The 15,553-nt window shown below is 43.9% G+C and overlaps 1 protein-coding gene across 13 annotated transcripts in view; it reads right to left on the bottom strand.

Annotated features, from left to right (window-relative positions):
- ENPP2 (ectonucleotide pyrophosphatase/phosphodiesterase 2) overlaps positions 1–15,553 on the bottom strand; it is a 278,862-nt gene that overhangs the window by 175,401 nt on the left and 87,908 nt on the right. For all 13 annotated transcript variants that reach the window (XM_033933197.1, XM_033933192.1, XM_033933194.1 and 10 more), the window contains 3 exons: positions 8,895–8,950; positions 7,810–7,875; positions 4,840–4,912 (listed from right to left, as the gene is read on the bottom strand). In XM_033933197.1, coding sequence (XP_033789088.1) covers positions 4,840–4,912; positions 7,810–7,875; positions 8,895–8,950 — 195 coding nt within the window. The remainder of the gene's footprint in view (positions 1–4,839; positions 4,913–7,809; positions 7,876–8,894; positions 8,951–15,553) is intronic.

Below are 15,553 nucleotides of genomic sequence, written 5' to 3'. Positions count from 1 at the left end.
GGCCAGTATGGTGGACTATTGTCCTAAGTCCCTCCTGGATAACAGGCCTTGATGTGCAACAGGAGGAGGTCATAGTTTAAGTTTAAGTTAAGTTTAAGTTTTAAGTTTATTAGGATTTTTATATACCGCCTATCAAGGTTTTCTAAGCAGTTTTACAAATCAGTTACTCAAGCATTTTCCCTATCTGTCCCGGTGGGCTCACAATCTTTCTAACATACCTGGGGCTACACAGCAATTTTTGTCCCTCATGTAGGTTTCGTCAAATTTCCACGGCCTCGTCTGGTCAGATATATTCCCAGAACAATAGACAATATTAAAGCAACCCCAGATACCAGCAGGTTTCGGGTTCTCACACCAGTGCTGCCCCTAAGTCCCAGTGAAGCCAAGGCCTCAACTGTGCTTACTTGCATTGGAGGCTGGCTTTTGGAGGTCCTCCAGTAATGAGAACATATCTCCACAGACCAATGGGTGCTGGACATCATAATGGAGGGTCACAAGATAGATTTCTTTCGCTTCCCTCCAGATCTGTTTTTGGACTCTCCTGCAGGGAGACCGGAGACTAAGAGTTGAGATGAATCTGCAGCATCTCTTAGCTATTCAGGCTGTAGAACCAGTTCCAGACCGCAAATCGGGCTCTGGCAGATCTTATACTTCATCATGCTAAAGAAAGGCTCAGTGGACCGGAGACCCATCCTGGATCTCAAGTCGTCCTGAGGGTTCCACATTTTCCCATGGAAACAGTGTGTTCAGTCATTGCAGCAGGGACAATGGGAGAGTTTCTAGTTTTGCTGGATTTAACAGAAGCTTACCTATATATTCCTATCTTCCTGGAACACTGGAAATTCCTGAGATTTCAAATTCAACAGCAGAATTTCCAGTTCACAGCCCTTCCCTTCGGGTTGGCCAACAGCTCCTCACACCTTCACCAAAGTGATGGTGATAGTATCAGCAATGTATCGCCGCAGAATGGGGGTCCTAGTACATCCATATTTGAATGACTGGTTGATCAGGGCTCCATCCAGACTGAAGTGCGAGCAGGCAGTGAATATCATGGTGTCTCTCCTGTAGCGTTTATGCTAGATTGTCAATTTCAAGAAAAGCCAGCTAACCTAATCTCAGATGCTGGATTATCTAGATGTCTGGTTTGACACACTCCAAGGTTGTGTTTTTCTTCCCAAGCCACGCAAACAGAAACTCCAGAATCAAATTTTGGATCTCCTAACAATTCTAAATTCCAATGCTTTTCAGGATCTTCAGGTCCTGGGGGGTCCATGGCAGCCTCCCTGGAGGTGGTACCCTGGGCCTGAGTGCACATGTGACCACTCCATTAGTCCCTCCTGTCCTGGTGGTCCCCACAACGTCATCCCCTTCAGATGCCTCTACCCAGGATGGAACCAGCAAAGAGCAGTCTGTGCTGGTGGACTCAGAGAGATGCCTTAGAGAAGGGCGTGCCCCTCGGGATCATAGAGTGGACTACTTTGATAATAGATGCGAGTCTCTTGGGCTGGGGGGGGGCTATTGTGGGGATATCGCCATCCAGGGCCAATGGACTCTCCATCAGAGATGTTGGTTGATCAGTCATCTCAAACTAAGAGCCATTCATTTGGCATTGAGAGCTCTGCAAAACACCCTGGAGGGAAAAGCATTATGGGTGTTTATCCCAAGACAAGCAGGCAGCATATTCTCAACCACGGAGCCCCGATGCGGACAGCTTCACAAGCAGACTTGTTTGAAGAACTTTTAAAAAGTTCACGACTGCAGCACCACACATGCGCGAGTGCATTCCCGCCCGACGTAGGGCACGCGTCTCCTCAGTTCTAAGTTTTTTACGGAGCTGAGAAGCCCTCATATTTCAAGGCTCTGCGTGCGAGTTAGTTCTACTCGTGCCTTATCTCACCGCGGCTCATGTATTTTCTTCTTATTTACAGGGTCGCTGTGTTATACGTGTTAAAAAAAAAGTCTTTGTTTAATTTGTTGTGTCACGGCGGGCCCTGTTCCGTGGCCTCAGCCTGCAGGCTTCGATTTAGCCGCGGCCGTATTTCATTCCATGTCCCGGCCGGTCACAAGATTTAAGAAGTGCAGCCGGTGTCAATGTGCAAGCTCCATCACTGACCCACATAAGTGGTGTATGCAGTGTTTAGGACCCGATTATCGTCTAGAGTCGTGCGCCCTCTATGCTATACTTCAAAATCGAGCTCTTAAATGTCGTAGAGTTCAGATTGAAAAAATCTTCGAGGGAATGGATCTTTCTTCAACTAAAGCCTCGACCCCAATTGCGGCCTCGACCTCGACTTCGTTGAAGTCTTCTGTCAGGCACAAACCTATAAAATCGACCTCACTCAAGCCTTCTTCGATGGGGAAGTCAGCTAAATCTTCTCCGGAGGGGCTGCTATCCTCAGTGTCTTCATCAGGTAAGCTACTCAAACCAATTCTTCTGGAGTCGCAGGCCATTTCAACAGCAGCCCTGGTGGACCTGGTCGCTTCGAGACTTCCAAGGAAGCGTGTCTCAAAATCGAGGCAACACTCTTCCTCAAGGTCATCTTCCTTGAAGACCATAGCCACACCAATTGTACCAGCTCCAGTGGTCTTGGTGCCGGCTTTGCAGAATATGTTGGAAGCTAGTCTGCATCAGGAGTTTGATAACATGCTTGCCAAATTGACTCCTGCCTCGACCCTGCTTCCTGCAATCCAGCCTGAGCACTTAGCAGTTTTATAAGGAGTAGAGTCCTTAAGAGTGCCTCAAGCCCAATCTGACCACTATATCCAAGGAGTTGAGTCCTTGATAGTGCCTCGAGATCAATCTGCACACTCTATACAAGGAGTTGAGTCCTTGAGATTACCTCAAGATACGTCTGCACAAGGAGCTGAGTCCTTATCAGTGTCTTGACTTCGATCTCCAACCTCCAGTCCTATCTCTACACATAAGGCATTGCTTTCTTCGAGGCACAGGGCGAGGACTCCTCGACATTGCTCATCAAGGCTGGATTCGACTCAATCACGGGCCCATAGTTTTGAGGCATAGTTCCTCTTCACATCATTTATCAAGGCGTTCATCGAGGCCCAGGTCTTCTTCTCGAGACAGACCTCATTTATCAAAGCATCAAGACTCTTCAAGACCATCAACTCCTTTATCAAGGAAACCTATTGTAGAGTCTCAGCATTCTCACCAGTCGAGTTCTTCTCCTGTGAGGTTTTCTTCACTAGCTGGTTCTTCAAAACAAAAACGTTCTGCTTTTTCAACTCATTCCAGAAGTGGGCGATCATCTGCATTTTTGCCTATGGATTCAGATCTTCGGTATCAATACTCCAGAGAGGCTTCACCTTCTTTCTCTCCTGTAAAAGGTACCTCAAGGGGCTCTCGTACACCTTCTCTTCAACGATGTCATCCCTCTTCAGATCTGGTGTCCTTTACGAAGCTTCTATGCCAAATGAGTAAAGATCTCATCATTTCTTTGGAGTCTGATTCAAAATACTCTAAGGAGTATTTAGAAGAACTGGGTATGTCTAATCCTATTAGGGATTCTTTAAAACTACCCATGAATGGTATTCTTTCTCAAACTTTCAAAAGGAATCTTGATACACCATATTCCATTGCTGCTGTGCCAGCAAAGCTGGAATCGCGATATAAAATGGTTCACTGTAATGAATTTGAGAAGTCTCAGCTATCACATCAATCTCTTCTCGTGGAATTTTCTTTGAAAAGAACTAACCCTGCCAAAGTTTATGCCACCGTCCCTCCTGGCCGATGTCAGCGGAGAGCCGAAGGGGTTGCGAAGTGCACATTGTTGACTGCCGCAAATGACAACTTCAACTATGAGGGAAGGGAAGTGGGTGGGGGGGGGGTCGCGCATGGAGGGGAGGCAAGAGAAGAGGCAGGGGAGGGCAGGGAGGAGGAGGAGGGGTGCCGGCAACCCCTTCAACATGGCACCCAGGGCGGACGGTCCCTTTGCCGCCCCCTTACTATGCCAATACTAGACAAGCCATATGGTCTTTATCTGCCTTTATTTTTCTATGAAAAGGAAAATTAGAATGGCACTGAAAGGTATTCAGAAATTAAAGATACCTGTTGAAAATGATGCCTTTAACGCCTAAACATGACTGCTCAATAACATCTCCTAAAGACAGTGGCTAAAAGCATTCAACACTCAATAAAATAAGCAGCAGCTCTCACTCGGCTGAGCTAATATCAGATGGCTTTTCACTTTTTTTGTTTGCCAAAATTGCAGTGAGGAGAGAATATGATCTGAAATATAATCTTCCATTTTCACTGTGCAACAAACCAAAGAGCAAAAAAAATATGAGCCACTTGACCCAAGAGACTTTGATATTGATATCCAGAATCAGAGACAGCTGGTACAAAGAATATGAAATGGAGAATGACACGGGGGCATCCTGGTGAGTTCTTTTCCTGTCCCTTTCCTGCACACTCTGTCCTCATCTGCACATGCCTCAAACGCTTAAAAATCATAAGTTTTCAAGGCTTGTGCGTTTAAGGCAGAGCTTACAGGAATGGGGGCAGGGACAGCGACAAAACTTTTGGAGATGGGGAAATTGAGTTCCTGCGGGGATGGGGAAAAATTTGTCCCCGTGTCAATGTCTAATATGAAAGTTAGGATTGCCCATCTACCTACCAGTATGATCAAAGCAAGGAAAGCATTGCTGACAACTTGCTTATTGGCACTTACTTCTGTGCCTCCCAAGAAAAAAAAATCTGCTTTCCTTATCAGTGCAAATATACATCTCTATTTGTTTCCTAGCAGGTTGTCTCCCCCCTCACACACAGTACAGTTGACGCTTGCGCCTTTTGCTTATTTTCAAATCACGAAGGTTTCTACTAACCTCAGAGCTGTAAGGACCATATTTATGGCCAGCGGAATCTGGTTGCTCAGAGTAAAAGGCATAAACATAGGGCCTGAAAGAAAGTGTTTGCACATTATTCATTTTTCTCAATTGATTATTTGACAGTTCATCGACTCTGAACGGGAGTTTTAACACAGTGAAAGGTGGAAGCCTCTTCATTTCATCCAATAAAGGACAAAACCAACCCGACTCATAGGAATGTCCATAGTCTGCTATTGAGAAAGACATGGGGGAAGGCCAGTGTACCAGGCTAGTTATGATTTACTCCTTTCTGTGTCATCTTCCTCATATCAGCAAACCAAAAATTAGATTTTAACCACTTTCCTTAAAAGGGCAGTATAATTATGTGACTTGTCTATATATGAACAGATGCTAGTATAGAAATGACAGTTTTCAATTTAATTTAAAAGAAAAATCTTCACAATGTGTACATGTTACAAAGGATTTTATACCTTTACCAGATTTTACAGAGTGGATATGGCGGCTCGATCCGATGCCGCATTTGGGACCTCAGTGATACGGGCAGGCTCTTCTACCCACACCCTAGATGTTGCCATTGCTTTGGTACGTCACCTACAGTACAGAATCCGGAGGGGATATAACAGAATGGAAGATTAGGTTCTTACCTTTGGTAATCTTCTTTCGGCCCAGTAGCCCGTCCTCACGGTGGCCAATCCAGGTCACTAGTACCTGGCAAACCCCAAATAGTAGCAACATTCCATTCATAACTAGCCTTCCCCCATGTCTTTCTCAATAACAGACTATGGACTTTTCCCCCAGGAACTTGTCAAAACCTTTCTTAAAACCAGCTACGCTATCCGCTCTTACCACAACCTCTGGCAATGAGTTCCAGAGCCTAACGATTCTCTGAGTGAAAAAAATATTTCCTCCTATTGGTTTTAAAAGTATTTCCCTGTAACTTCATCGAGGATCCCCTAGTCTTTGCAATTTTTGACGGAGTAAAAAAAAAACAAACAACAACGATCCAATTGTACCCGTTCTACTCCACTCAGGATTTTGTAGACTTCAAGTGGCAGTACTGTAAGTTAAATGTCCAAATCTTTGGCTAACTCCTGCCCATTCTGCACCCATCATACATTTATGTGCCGTTTAAGAGTCTTTGTAGAATAGCACTTAAGTGCCCTGCTGCCACTTTTGCAAGTAAGTGTACGTTTACGCACGCAGGCCCGGATTCTCTAAACAGCGTGGGTGTTTTAGGCGCCAGTAGGTAGCAAGCTCGGCGAAAGATGCCATTTAAATGACGCTTTTTACGGGTTTTCAAAAATCGCTGGGATCGCACCTCCAGAGACGCTTTATGGTGCCCAATGCCACTGTAGGTGTGACTAACGCTGGAAGCGGCATTAGGCGCAATTCACATCAAAGGTAGGCGCTAGAAACAGTAGATCTGGAAAACCCTGGCCTACATATCCGGCGCATACCCTTGCCAGAGCCGTGATTTTTTTTTTTTAACTGGTGCCAACGCATAACTGACATACAATCAGTGGCCACTTTTAAGGTGGCTGGCGCCAACGACGCCAGTTAAGAGAATCTGGGCCTTAATTGATAGTATCCTGTACATCTAGTCACACAAAGGCTACGTCAATGCAAACATTCTGTTACAGAATTGCTCTTCTAGGGTATATGTTTGGACTGGATGTGCCAAAACCAAGTATAAATTTGAGTGTACGGCCCCAATTTACCATGTTTCCCCAAAAATAAGCCTTACCGTGATTTTTAAAGGTGCTCCTAATATAAGCCCTAGTTCAAGATCGAACCCTCAAGCTTCTCCCGAATGTCCTCGACACTCCCCGACTCCAGCTCTGACACACGGGCTGCTTTGCAGTCTTCCCCGCCAGGGCCGGGCCTTCCCTCTGCAGCATCTTTCTATCCCTCCTTCCCATCCGCCCTGTACAGCAGAACCCCCAGCGACCCTCCCACCGTGAGCCTAACATACCTCTGCTCCGAGGCCTCCAAACACAACAGCGGCGGCCGTGCTCTGAACAGGCTGCTTTGCAGCCTTCCCTGTCGGGGCCTTCCCTCTGCTGCATCGCTGATGATGTCATCAGTGATGCGGCAGAGGGAAGGCCGCAAAGCAGCCCGTTCAGAATGCTGGGGTATTGCTGCACAGGTGGATGGGAGGGAGGGAAAGAAAGATGTTGCACAAGGGGGGATGGGAAGGAGGGATAGAAAGATGCTGCACAAGGGGATGGGTGAGAAGGGAGGGAAGATACTGCACATGGTGGGGGGGATAAAGGAAAGAGGAAGAATTGGGGTGGAGGAGAGGAAGGGAGAGTGATTGTTGTACATGAAAAAAAAATAAGACATCCCTGAAAATAAGCCCTAGTGTATTTTTTGGACTCAAAATTAATATAAGACACTATCTTATTTTCAGGGAAACACGGTAGATGCTAAACATGTGGAAGCCCAATATCTGCACTTATATGTCTAGAGGAGGTGCTTATTTTCAGCAATGCACACTATGGGGCAATTCTTTAAAGAGTGCTACAAATTAGCCCTCCCAGCTGTTCCTGGCAAGTTCAATAGCGTTTAGTTAACGAACCGCACATTCAGTGGATGATAGCTAGTTGGTGACTAACCGCTAACCGGCTAAGCCGCATGACTTAGCCAACTAGCTGCGAATATTCAGCGCTTTCTAGTTAAGTTTAGCAGGCAAATTTGACCACATAAGTCCTATCTTTGCCTATCACTGCCCACTATAAACTTAACCAGCTAGTGCTGCATATTCGCTTAGGCAGCCAAGTTAGAGCAAGCTAAAAAAAAAACCCAAACAAAAAAAACCCACAAAAATCTGGATGTTCCATGCTGGTCACCAGAAATATCCCGGCATTATATCTGGATTGAGTGCCAGGGTTCTTTTCCACCCTTCACCTAACTCTCTTCCATTTCAAATTATTCCATGGAAAAAAAAAGAAAAAAAAGAAACCTAACCTTTCATTGTCTGGCAAGTGTAGCCACTGTAGCATCGTCAATATTCTTCGTTCATGAGAGATCACCCTGCAGGTGAAAAAGGAGCAAAACAGCCACAAATAAATACACAGGAACATAAGAATAGCCTTACTGGGTCAGGCAAGGCCTTACTGGGTTTGCCTAGTACAGGAGTTGCCATCTAAGTACTGCTAAGTTTTGTTTTGTTACGATTCCATTCCCATCTCCAGTTACCAACATGCTAACAAACCTGACTTTGTTGTATTGCCCGAACAAGCTGCCTCAAGGCATACTTTACTCATGTGCAATCATGCAATACAGACATATTGGCCTAGTGCAGGGGTAGGCAATTCCAGTCCTCGAGAGCCGGAGCCAGGTCAGGTTTTCAGGATATCCACAATGAATAGATATGAGATGGATTTGTATGCACTGCCTCCTTGAGATGCAAATCTATCTCATGCCTATTTATTGTGGATATCCTGAAAACCTGACCTGGCTCCGGCTCTCGAGGACCGGAATTGCCTACCCCTGGCCTAGTGGTAGAGCTGCTGCCTCAGCACCCTGAGGTTGTGGGATTGAATCCCAGTGCTGCTCCTTGTGACCTTGGGCAAGTCACTTAATCCTTCATTACCCCAGGTACAAAATAAGTACCTGTATATATGTAAACTGCTTTGAATGTCTAACCACAAAAGGCAGTATTTACAAGTCACATCTCCCACTGAACTATTATGAATATTACTATATTAATCAGCTTTTCACATGCATCACTGTAGATCATTTTTGAGCATAATATACCATATATGGGAGAGCAGCTACAACAAAGACAGATAATACAAAAATCAAGTCAAAATAACAGGTGAGAAATCAAAGTTTAAACAACTTTTTTTCTAATATTTTATTCCACAGCAACTAATCTTCTCCCTACCCACCTCCATGCAAAAAACAAAAAAACACCCCCCTGTAAATGCCAAAAGTGACAAAAAGGCAATATGAAAGTCCCCATTAAAGTAGTAGTCAAAATACTGCTTTGCCAACATTCACAATTTGTACTGATGCACGCAGAATAAAGTAGAAAGAGGATGACTTACACTGGCCAGAAGAATGTGCCTGCCTTCACACCTTGCTTGACCGAAGTAATCCAAATCTAATGAAAGGAAAAAAACTTAATAGGCTTAAAATAAAATTCATTGCTTCAAGTCCCACAAAAACAATAGTATAAAAGCAGAAAATCATCATACTGACCACCATAAATTGAATGTAGCAACCCTGTCAACAATCATATGATAGATTTCAGAGAGTGTAGATCAGGGGTGCCCACACTTTTTGGGCTTGTGAGCTACTTTTAAAATGACAAGTTAAAATGATCTACCAACAATAAAATTTAAAAACAAAACAAAACACACAAAGCTGAGAAAATGTGAATCATCATTTATATTCTGGGGTTTTTCCAAAGAGGTCACTCCATTTTTACTAAACCGCTATAGCGTTTTTTAGCGGAGGGAGCTGTGCTGAATGCCCTGCGCTGCTCTCGACGTTCATAGGCTCCCTGCGCTAAAAACCGCTATTGCGGTTTAGTAAAAGGGAGCCATACTGCAAAATATAGACAACAGATATAAATTCTCAAAACAGACACATTTTGATCACTAAATTGAAAATAAAATCATTTTTCCTACCTTTGTTGTCTGGTGATTTCATGAGTCTCTGCTTGCACTTTATTCTTCTGACTGTGCATCCAATATTTCTTCCCTTCTTTCAGCCTGCTGTATGCTTCCAGACCTCATTCCCTCCACCAACTTTTTCTTCCTCTCTCCCTGCCCTCCTCCCCTTTCTTTCTGTCTCCTTGCCCCCCATGACCCATTTCTTTCTTTTTTGTCTCCCTGCTCCCCCTTCTTTCTGTCTCCCTGCCTGCCGCCTTTCTTTCTTTCTCCCTGCCCTCCCCCAAGTCACTGCTGCCGCCATCGAGGAACAGGCCTCCAAACCACCGCCACCCCAAGCTCTCCCTGCTTCCCATTGCAGAAGCACCAAGCTGACCAACCTTCCCTACCTGACGTCAATTCTGAAGTCAAAGAGGAAGTTCCGGGCCAGCCAGTAAGCAATTGGCTGGCCTGGAACTTCCTTTCAGACATCAGAATTGACATTGGGTGGGGAAGGCTGGTCAGCTCGGCGCTTCTGCATTGGGAAGCAGGTAGAACGTGAAGATAATGCGATCGACTCGCGTTGCCTTTGCGATCTACTGGTCGATCATGATTGACCTTTTGGGCACCCCTAGTGCAAATTATTAATACTAAACCAATGGTTCCCAAACAGGACCACCAGTCAGTCAGGATTTATGGATATCCACAATGAATATTCGGGAGATACATTTGCAGTGGCGTAGCAAGGGCGAATGGCTCCCCTGTCCTCTTCTCCACCCCTTGCTCCTTTCTAACCCCCCCCCCCTGCCAAATGCACACCCCTCCTTCCCTTCCTTCAAAATGCTTTAATTTTCCCAATGAGAGCAGCATCACGAAATTGCTGACCGCGACCTGTTGCTCTCCCTCTGATGTCACTTCCTAGGTACAGGACCCAGAAGTGATGTCAGAGAAAGCCGACACCGAGCAGGCAGCAAGTTTGTGATACTTCCCGTGCCGGGAAAATTAAAGAGGTTTGAGGGAAAGGAAGGGGTGCACAGTGGGGGAGGTCGTGATGGAGCGGGGACAGAGAGGAAGACAGGTGTCAGCACCCCACCAAGACAGCGCCAGGGGTGGACTCCCCAGCCCCCCCCACATCTTACTGCAACACTGTATATTTGTATGCACCGCTTCCATTAGATAGAAATTTCTCTCATGCACAGTAATTGTAGATATCCTGAAAATCCAACTGGCTTGGAGTCCTCCAGGACGGACTTAGGCGTTACTGTCCTAGACAATAAGAGCCAGATTCTGTAAATGGCACCTAAATCGGCAGCTGCCTACAACAACAGTGCCAGCCCCTGTCAGTCGCACTTAGGCGCCGTTTAAGGAATTTCAGCGAACAGCGCTTAGCACAAAACTTAGGCATCTGCAATGTAGGCCAGGGTTCTTTTGAGAATCTCTGCCCCTAACCAAGCCTATTTTGACCTTAGGCGCCATTAGGCGACTTGCTGTAGACACAATTATGATGGTTACTTTTTTTGGGGGGTGGGGTGAGTTTGGGGGTTTAACAGTGCAGTCAATTGCCATGCCAATTCCTTTTACAAAAATGCGCAAGAGGTTTTTAGTGCCAGCCGGCGTGCTGAATGCTCCGTGCAGCTTCCTATGACTGTTGTAGCAGTGCGGAGCATTTTGGCTGGCGCTAAAAATCTCTTGTGCAGTTTTGTACAAAGGGGAGGGGGAGGTAAGTTAGGTGGCAGTAGGGTGCCTACTGCCGCCTAACTTATGGCGCCATTTAAAGAATCAGGCCCTAAGTGTAAATGAATAACGTATTTTCTGTGTATAAAGGATGTTTCACATATGGAAATAGTTATTTTAAAATCAATTTTTTGAAATTCTTATAGGTGCCCTACTAATGCAATTATTCTCCGAGGAGACAATTCTGTAAAATGGGTGCCAACATTTAGGCACCAATCGGAGTTAGGTTTTTAAATTTAGGTTTATTATTTCTAATCCACCCTTACCCTTAACAGTGTGCAAAAATGCAAACATGATAAAACCAAAAACATTTAACAAATGCCTAGCGCGACAGGCAGTTTAACGCACGGTATTATGCGCGTTAAACCCCCTACCGCAGCTTGATAAAAGGACCCCTAAGTGTTGGTGCCGCCTCTATGATAACATCACCATCAGCTGTTCGGGCAGGGTGAATGTATTTCAAGTGAGGTAGGAACAAGCCACGGCCAGTTTGAACTAACTATTCAGTGGTCAGATACAGCGGCAGTAAGCTTTAGAAAGGTAAGCTGAAGGGTTTGAGCACTCTTGTGCATTTTTAGAGAAGAGCCATCTGTAAAAGTATGTTCCCACGATGGTGGGATATGATAGTTAATTAAATGTAAGATAGCATTATAGTTAACCGAGTGAACATTTAAAAGTTTATTTTTCATTCTATTAGGGATGTGAGCCTTGATAAAACCCCTTCGGGTGAAACATGTTGGCGACAAAAATCCCTCACAGAGTGACCACAATTTTTAAAGCCAAGTATAAAAAAGTATTTAAAACTATTTATACACTAAGGTGGAACAAAGTATTTATAAACTTAGTATTAAAATGATGGGTGATCCGGTGAAGAAGTAGTACATAAAGCCTGACACAATGAACATGTTTGAGTGTTATGTGGTACTTCTGAGGATCCATAAACATTATAAGTATTTACTGTGAAGAGAATTAAGAGGGGTCTGGAAGAATATATACCCTTCTGGTTGAAAGTTACTATACTTCTCCCTCCATATTCGCAGTTTCCATATCTGCGGATTCGCTTATTCACAATTTTTTGGCTGCTGACTCTGCCCCCCCAAAATTACATCATCACTAAAGTTCTTTTTCCTTTTACTGTACCGATAAAAAAGTTTATCACTTTCAATTCACTCTGAAAATCGCTGCTTCCATGCTCTCTCCCACAAATTCGCTGCTTCCATGCTTCCCAGTGTGCACTGAGAAAAACGCTTTTTCCCAGCATCCATAGTGAGAAAGACTTCTTCCCAGCATGCTTGCCTAATCCAAGCCCAGAAATCGCTGCTTACCTCTCCTTCAGGAACAGATCAGGTATCCCACCATGGCTACAAAGCACAAGAGTTCAAGTGGTACCGATAGCGCTCCCAAAAGGGGGGGGGGGGAGTGAAAACCTTACAAGAAAAGGTAGAATTACTGGATATGCTTCAGAGACTAGAGTCATCCTCCGCTGTTGCTCGACATTACGGCATAAATGAGTCAACCGTTAGGTACATAAAAAAGAATGAAAAACAAATCCGTGAAGCTGTTGCAGCAGCGACACCAGCCGCTGCGAAGACATTACATGTTATGCGAGAGGCCAATCTCTCTCGTACAGAAGCTGCAACATTTCTGTGGGTGCGGATTGCTACAAAAAGAGAATCCCGGTAGACTCTGTGATAAAAGCAAAGGCTAAGTCTTTATATGAAAACTTGTGAAGAACAGAGAAGGTGAAATGTCGCAATCCACCGACTTTCTGGCCAGTAAAGGGTGGTTTGATAAATTCCATCACAGGTATGGCCTGTGAAATGTGAGAGTGACAGGAGAAGCAGCATCTGCCAACCAAGAGGCAGCTGGAGAGTTCCCTGCTACCTTTAAGGCAATTATTGAAGAGAAGGGATATGAACCTGAGCAGGCATTCAATGCCGATGAAACTGCTCTCTTTTGGAAGAAAATGCCACAGAGGACTTTCATTTGCAAAGAGGATAAGCGAGCACCAGGTTTCAAGACTGCAAGGGATTGGAAGGAATTCACTATTGCGGATGCCATAAATATTATTGAAAGAGCGGTGAAAGTTGTCAAGCCAGAGACAGTGAACTTGTGCTGGAAGAATCTTTGGCCTGAATGTGTCCAAAAGGATAACACTATCAATATCACAGAGCAATTATGGAAAACATCATTGACTTGGCAAAGCAGGTGGGTGGGGAAGGTTTTGAAGATATGGATATGGAGGATAGTCAAGACTTAATAGACACCAGAGCAAATGAACTATCGGAAGATGATCTCATTGACCTGACTGCTCCTGAAGGAGAGGCAATACCAGATGAAGAGGAGGAAGGAGGATTAGAAGAAGTGCTAGAAGACAAGTTTACACTGGATAATACTGCAGAGGGCATACGCAGGTTCAATGAGGCGACTGATTATTTTCTACGACATTGACCCATCCATGGTATGTGCGTTAAAAGTGAGGGAGTTAACAGAAGCAGCGATTTCTACATACAAAAATATATACAAAGAGATGATGAAGCAGAAGACCCAGACAGAAATCACAATGTTTCCCAAGGATACCTAGAGTCAGTGCCTCTCCATCCACTGCCTTACAATCTGCCTGTTCCACCCATGACTGACTCCATGTTTTTTCCCTGAATGTCTCGCTTTCTGTCAAATAACTTGTAGTTCTTTTCCTTTTCCCTCTGTTTTTAGTTTTGTCAAGTTTGTTAATAGTCCCGTAGGACTTCGTTTTTGTCATGCATTGTTTTGTTTCCCCATCGCTGTAATTTTTTATTATGTACATCGCTTAGAATCAAGATTAAGCAATTAATCAACATTTTATTAAACTTGAACTTGATGAGGAGGCATCCCCTTTGTCTCTTCGTCTTTCCCCCTACTGAAGACCCACTTCCAGTACATGAGGAGGCCCCTGGTGCTCACTTATCCTCTTCGTCTCCTCCTCCTGCAATACTTGTACACGACGATGAGGATGAAGACACTGCCTGAGTATTGCTTAGTACTGTGCTGTATACAGTACAATACAGGTATTCCAGTATTGAACTTTCAATACTTTATTGAACTCTCAGTATTGAACTTTTTGTTTGCACTGAGAATATGACTGCACAGGTATTGTTGTATAATAAAAATTTGAGAATTTCAATAGCAGTAATAGTGGCTTATTTCAAAAAAACGCAAATAACAGTTGAAAAGTTATTCACGGTTTCAATAATAAAAATGAAGGCTTTTTCTAAAAAACGCGAATAACATTTTAAAAAGTTATTCACGGTTTCAATAATAAAAATGAAGGCTTTTTCTAAAAACCGCAAATAACATTTTAAAAAGTTATTCACGGTTTCAATAATAAAAATGAAGGCTTTTTCTAAAAAACGCGAATAACATTTTAAAAAGTTATTCACGGTTTCAATAATAAAAATGAAGGCTTTTTCTAAAAAACGCGAATAACATTTTAAAAAGTTATTCACGGTTTTTCCATATTTGCGGCTATGGTCCGCTCGCATCCACCGCAAATACGGAGGGAGAAGTGTACATAACATGACATATTTATATATCGCAATACCTTGCAGATCAGTGCAGTTAACAAAATAAAGAGGACTTTAGTAATTCACAGCAAAATACAAATCCTCAATTTTTGAAAAATATGACACCTAGATATGCTTTCAATAATTTCCTAAAATGCAAATAAGAATTTGAATTAATCTTATAAATCGGCGAAAGTCACACAGACATCCCAGTAGAATAATGGGCCAGCCTAGAGGGCACTGCAGTGAACTACACATAAAGGCCCTGATTCTATAAAAGACACCCATAGTTAGGCACCTAGACAGGCATGCCTAGCCAATCTAGGAGCCTAACTTAATTTTTTTAATTGGTTAATCAGCACTGATAGTTGAAATGAGACCCATATGTATGCTTAAAAAAAAAGTACTTAACTCTTAACGACCTCTTTTACAAAGCCACGCAGCAACAGCCCCAAAGCCCTTTAAATCTCTATGGGCTTCACTTTCCCCGACCAAGAATATGGTACCACGAGACCCGTGTCAGGGATACATGACCTTCTACTTCCATCTAACTGAAACATTGTAGTCATGGTGTTCTGGATAACGAAGCAAGTGCATTGTTGAGTCACTCAATACATGGGACTGTGGAATGATTCCTGAAATGTCCATCTTCCCTTAGGCTGTTAACACAAGTCTCAAACATTCCCACACCTGACTGTCCCTAGGCCCATGATTCTAGCATGTGTGCCTTACACACTGCTGTACTAGTGCCTAAAAAGGTTTAATATTCTGCTGATGTGTGCATAATCAACAGTAAATAGAGCATTCTTCAGAATGAATCTGCACAAATCCATTTTT

The sequence above is a fragment of the Geotrypetes seraphini genome, chromosome 2, assembly GCF_902459505.1.
Source record: "Geotrypetes seraphini chromosome 2, aGeoSer1.1, whole genome shotgun sequence".
Taxonomy (NCBI): domain Eukaryota; kingdom Metazoa; phylum Chordata; class Amphibia; order Gymnophiona; family Dermophiidae; genus Geotrypetes; species Geotrypetes seraphini.
Note: the sequence above shows the minus strand (reverse complement) of the source record. Positions and strands in the feature narration are given on the sequence as shown.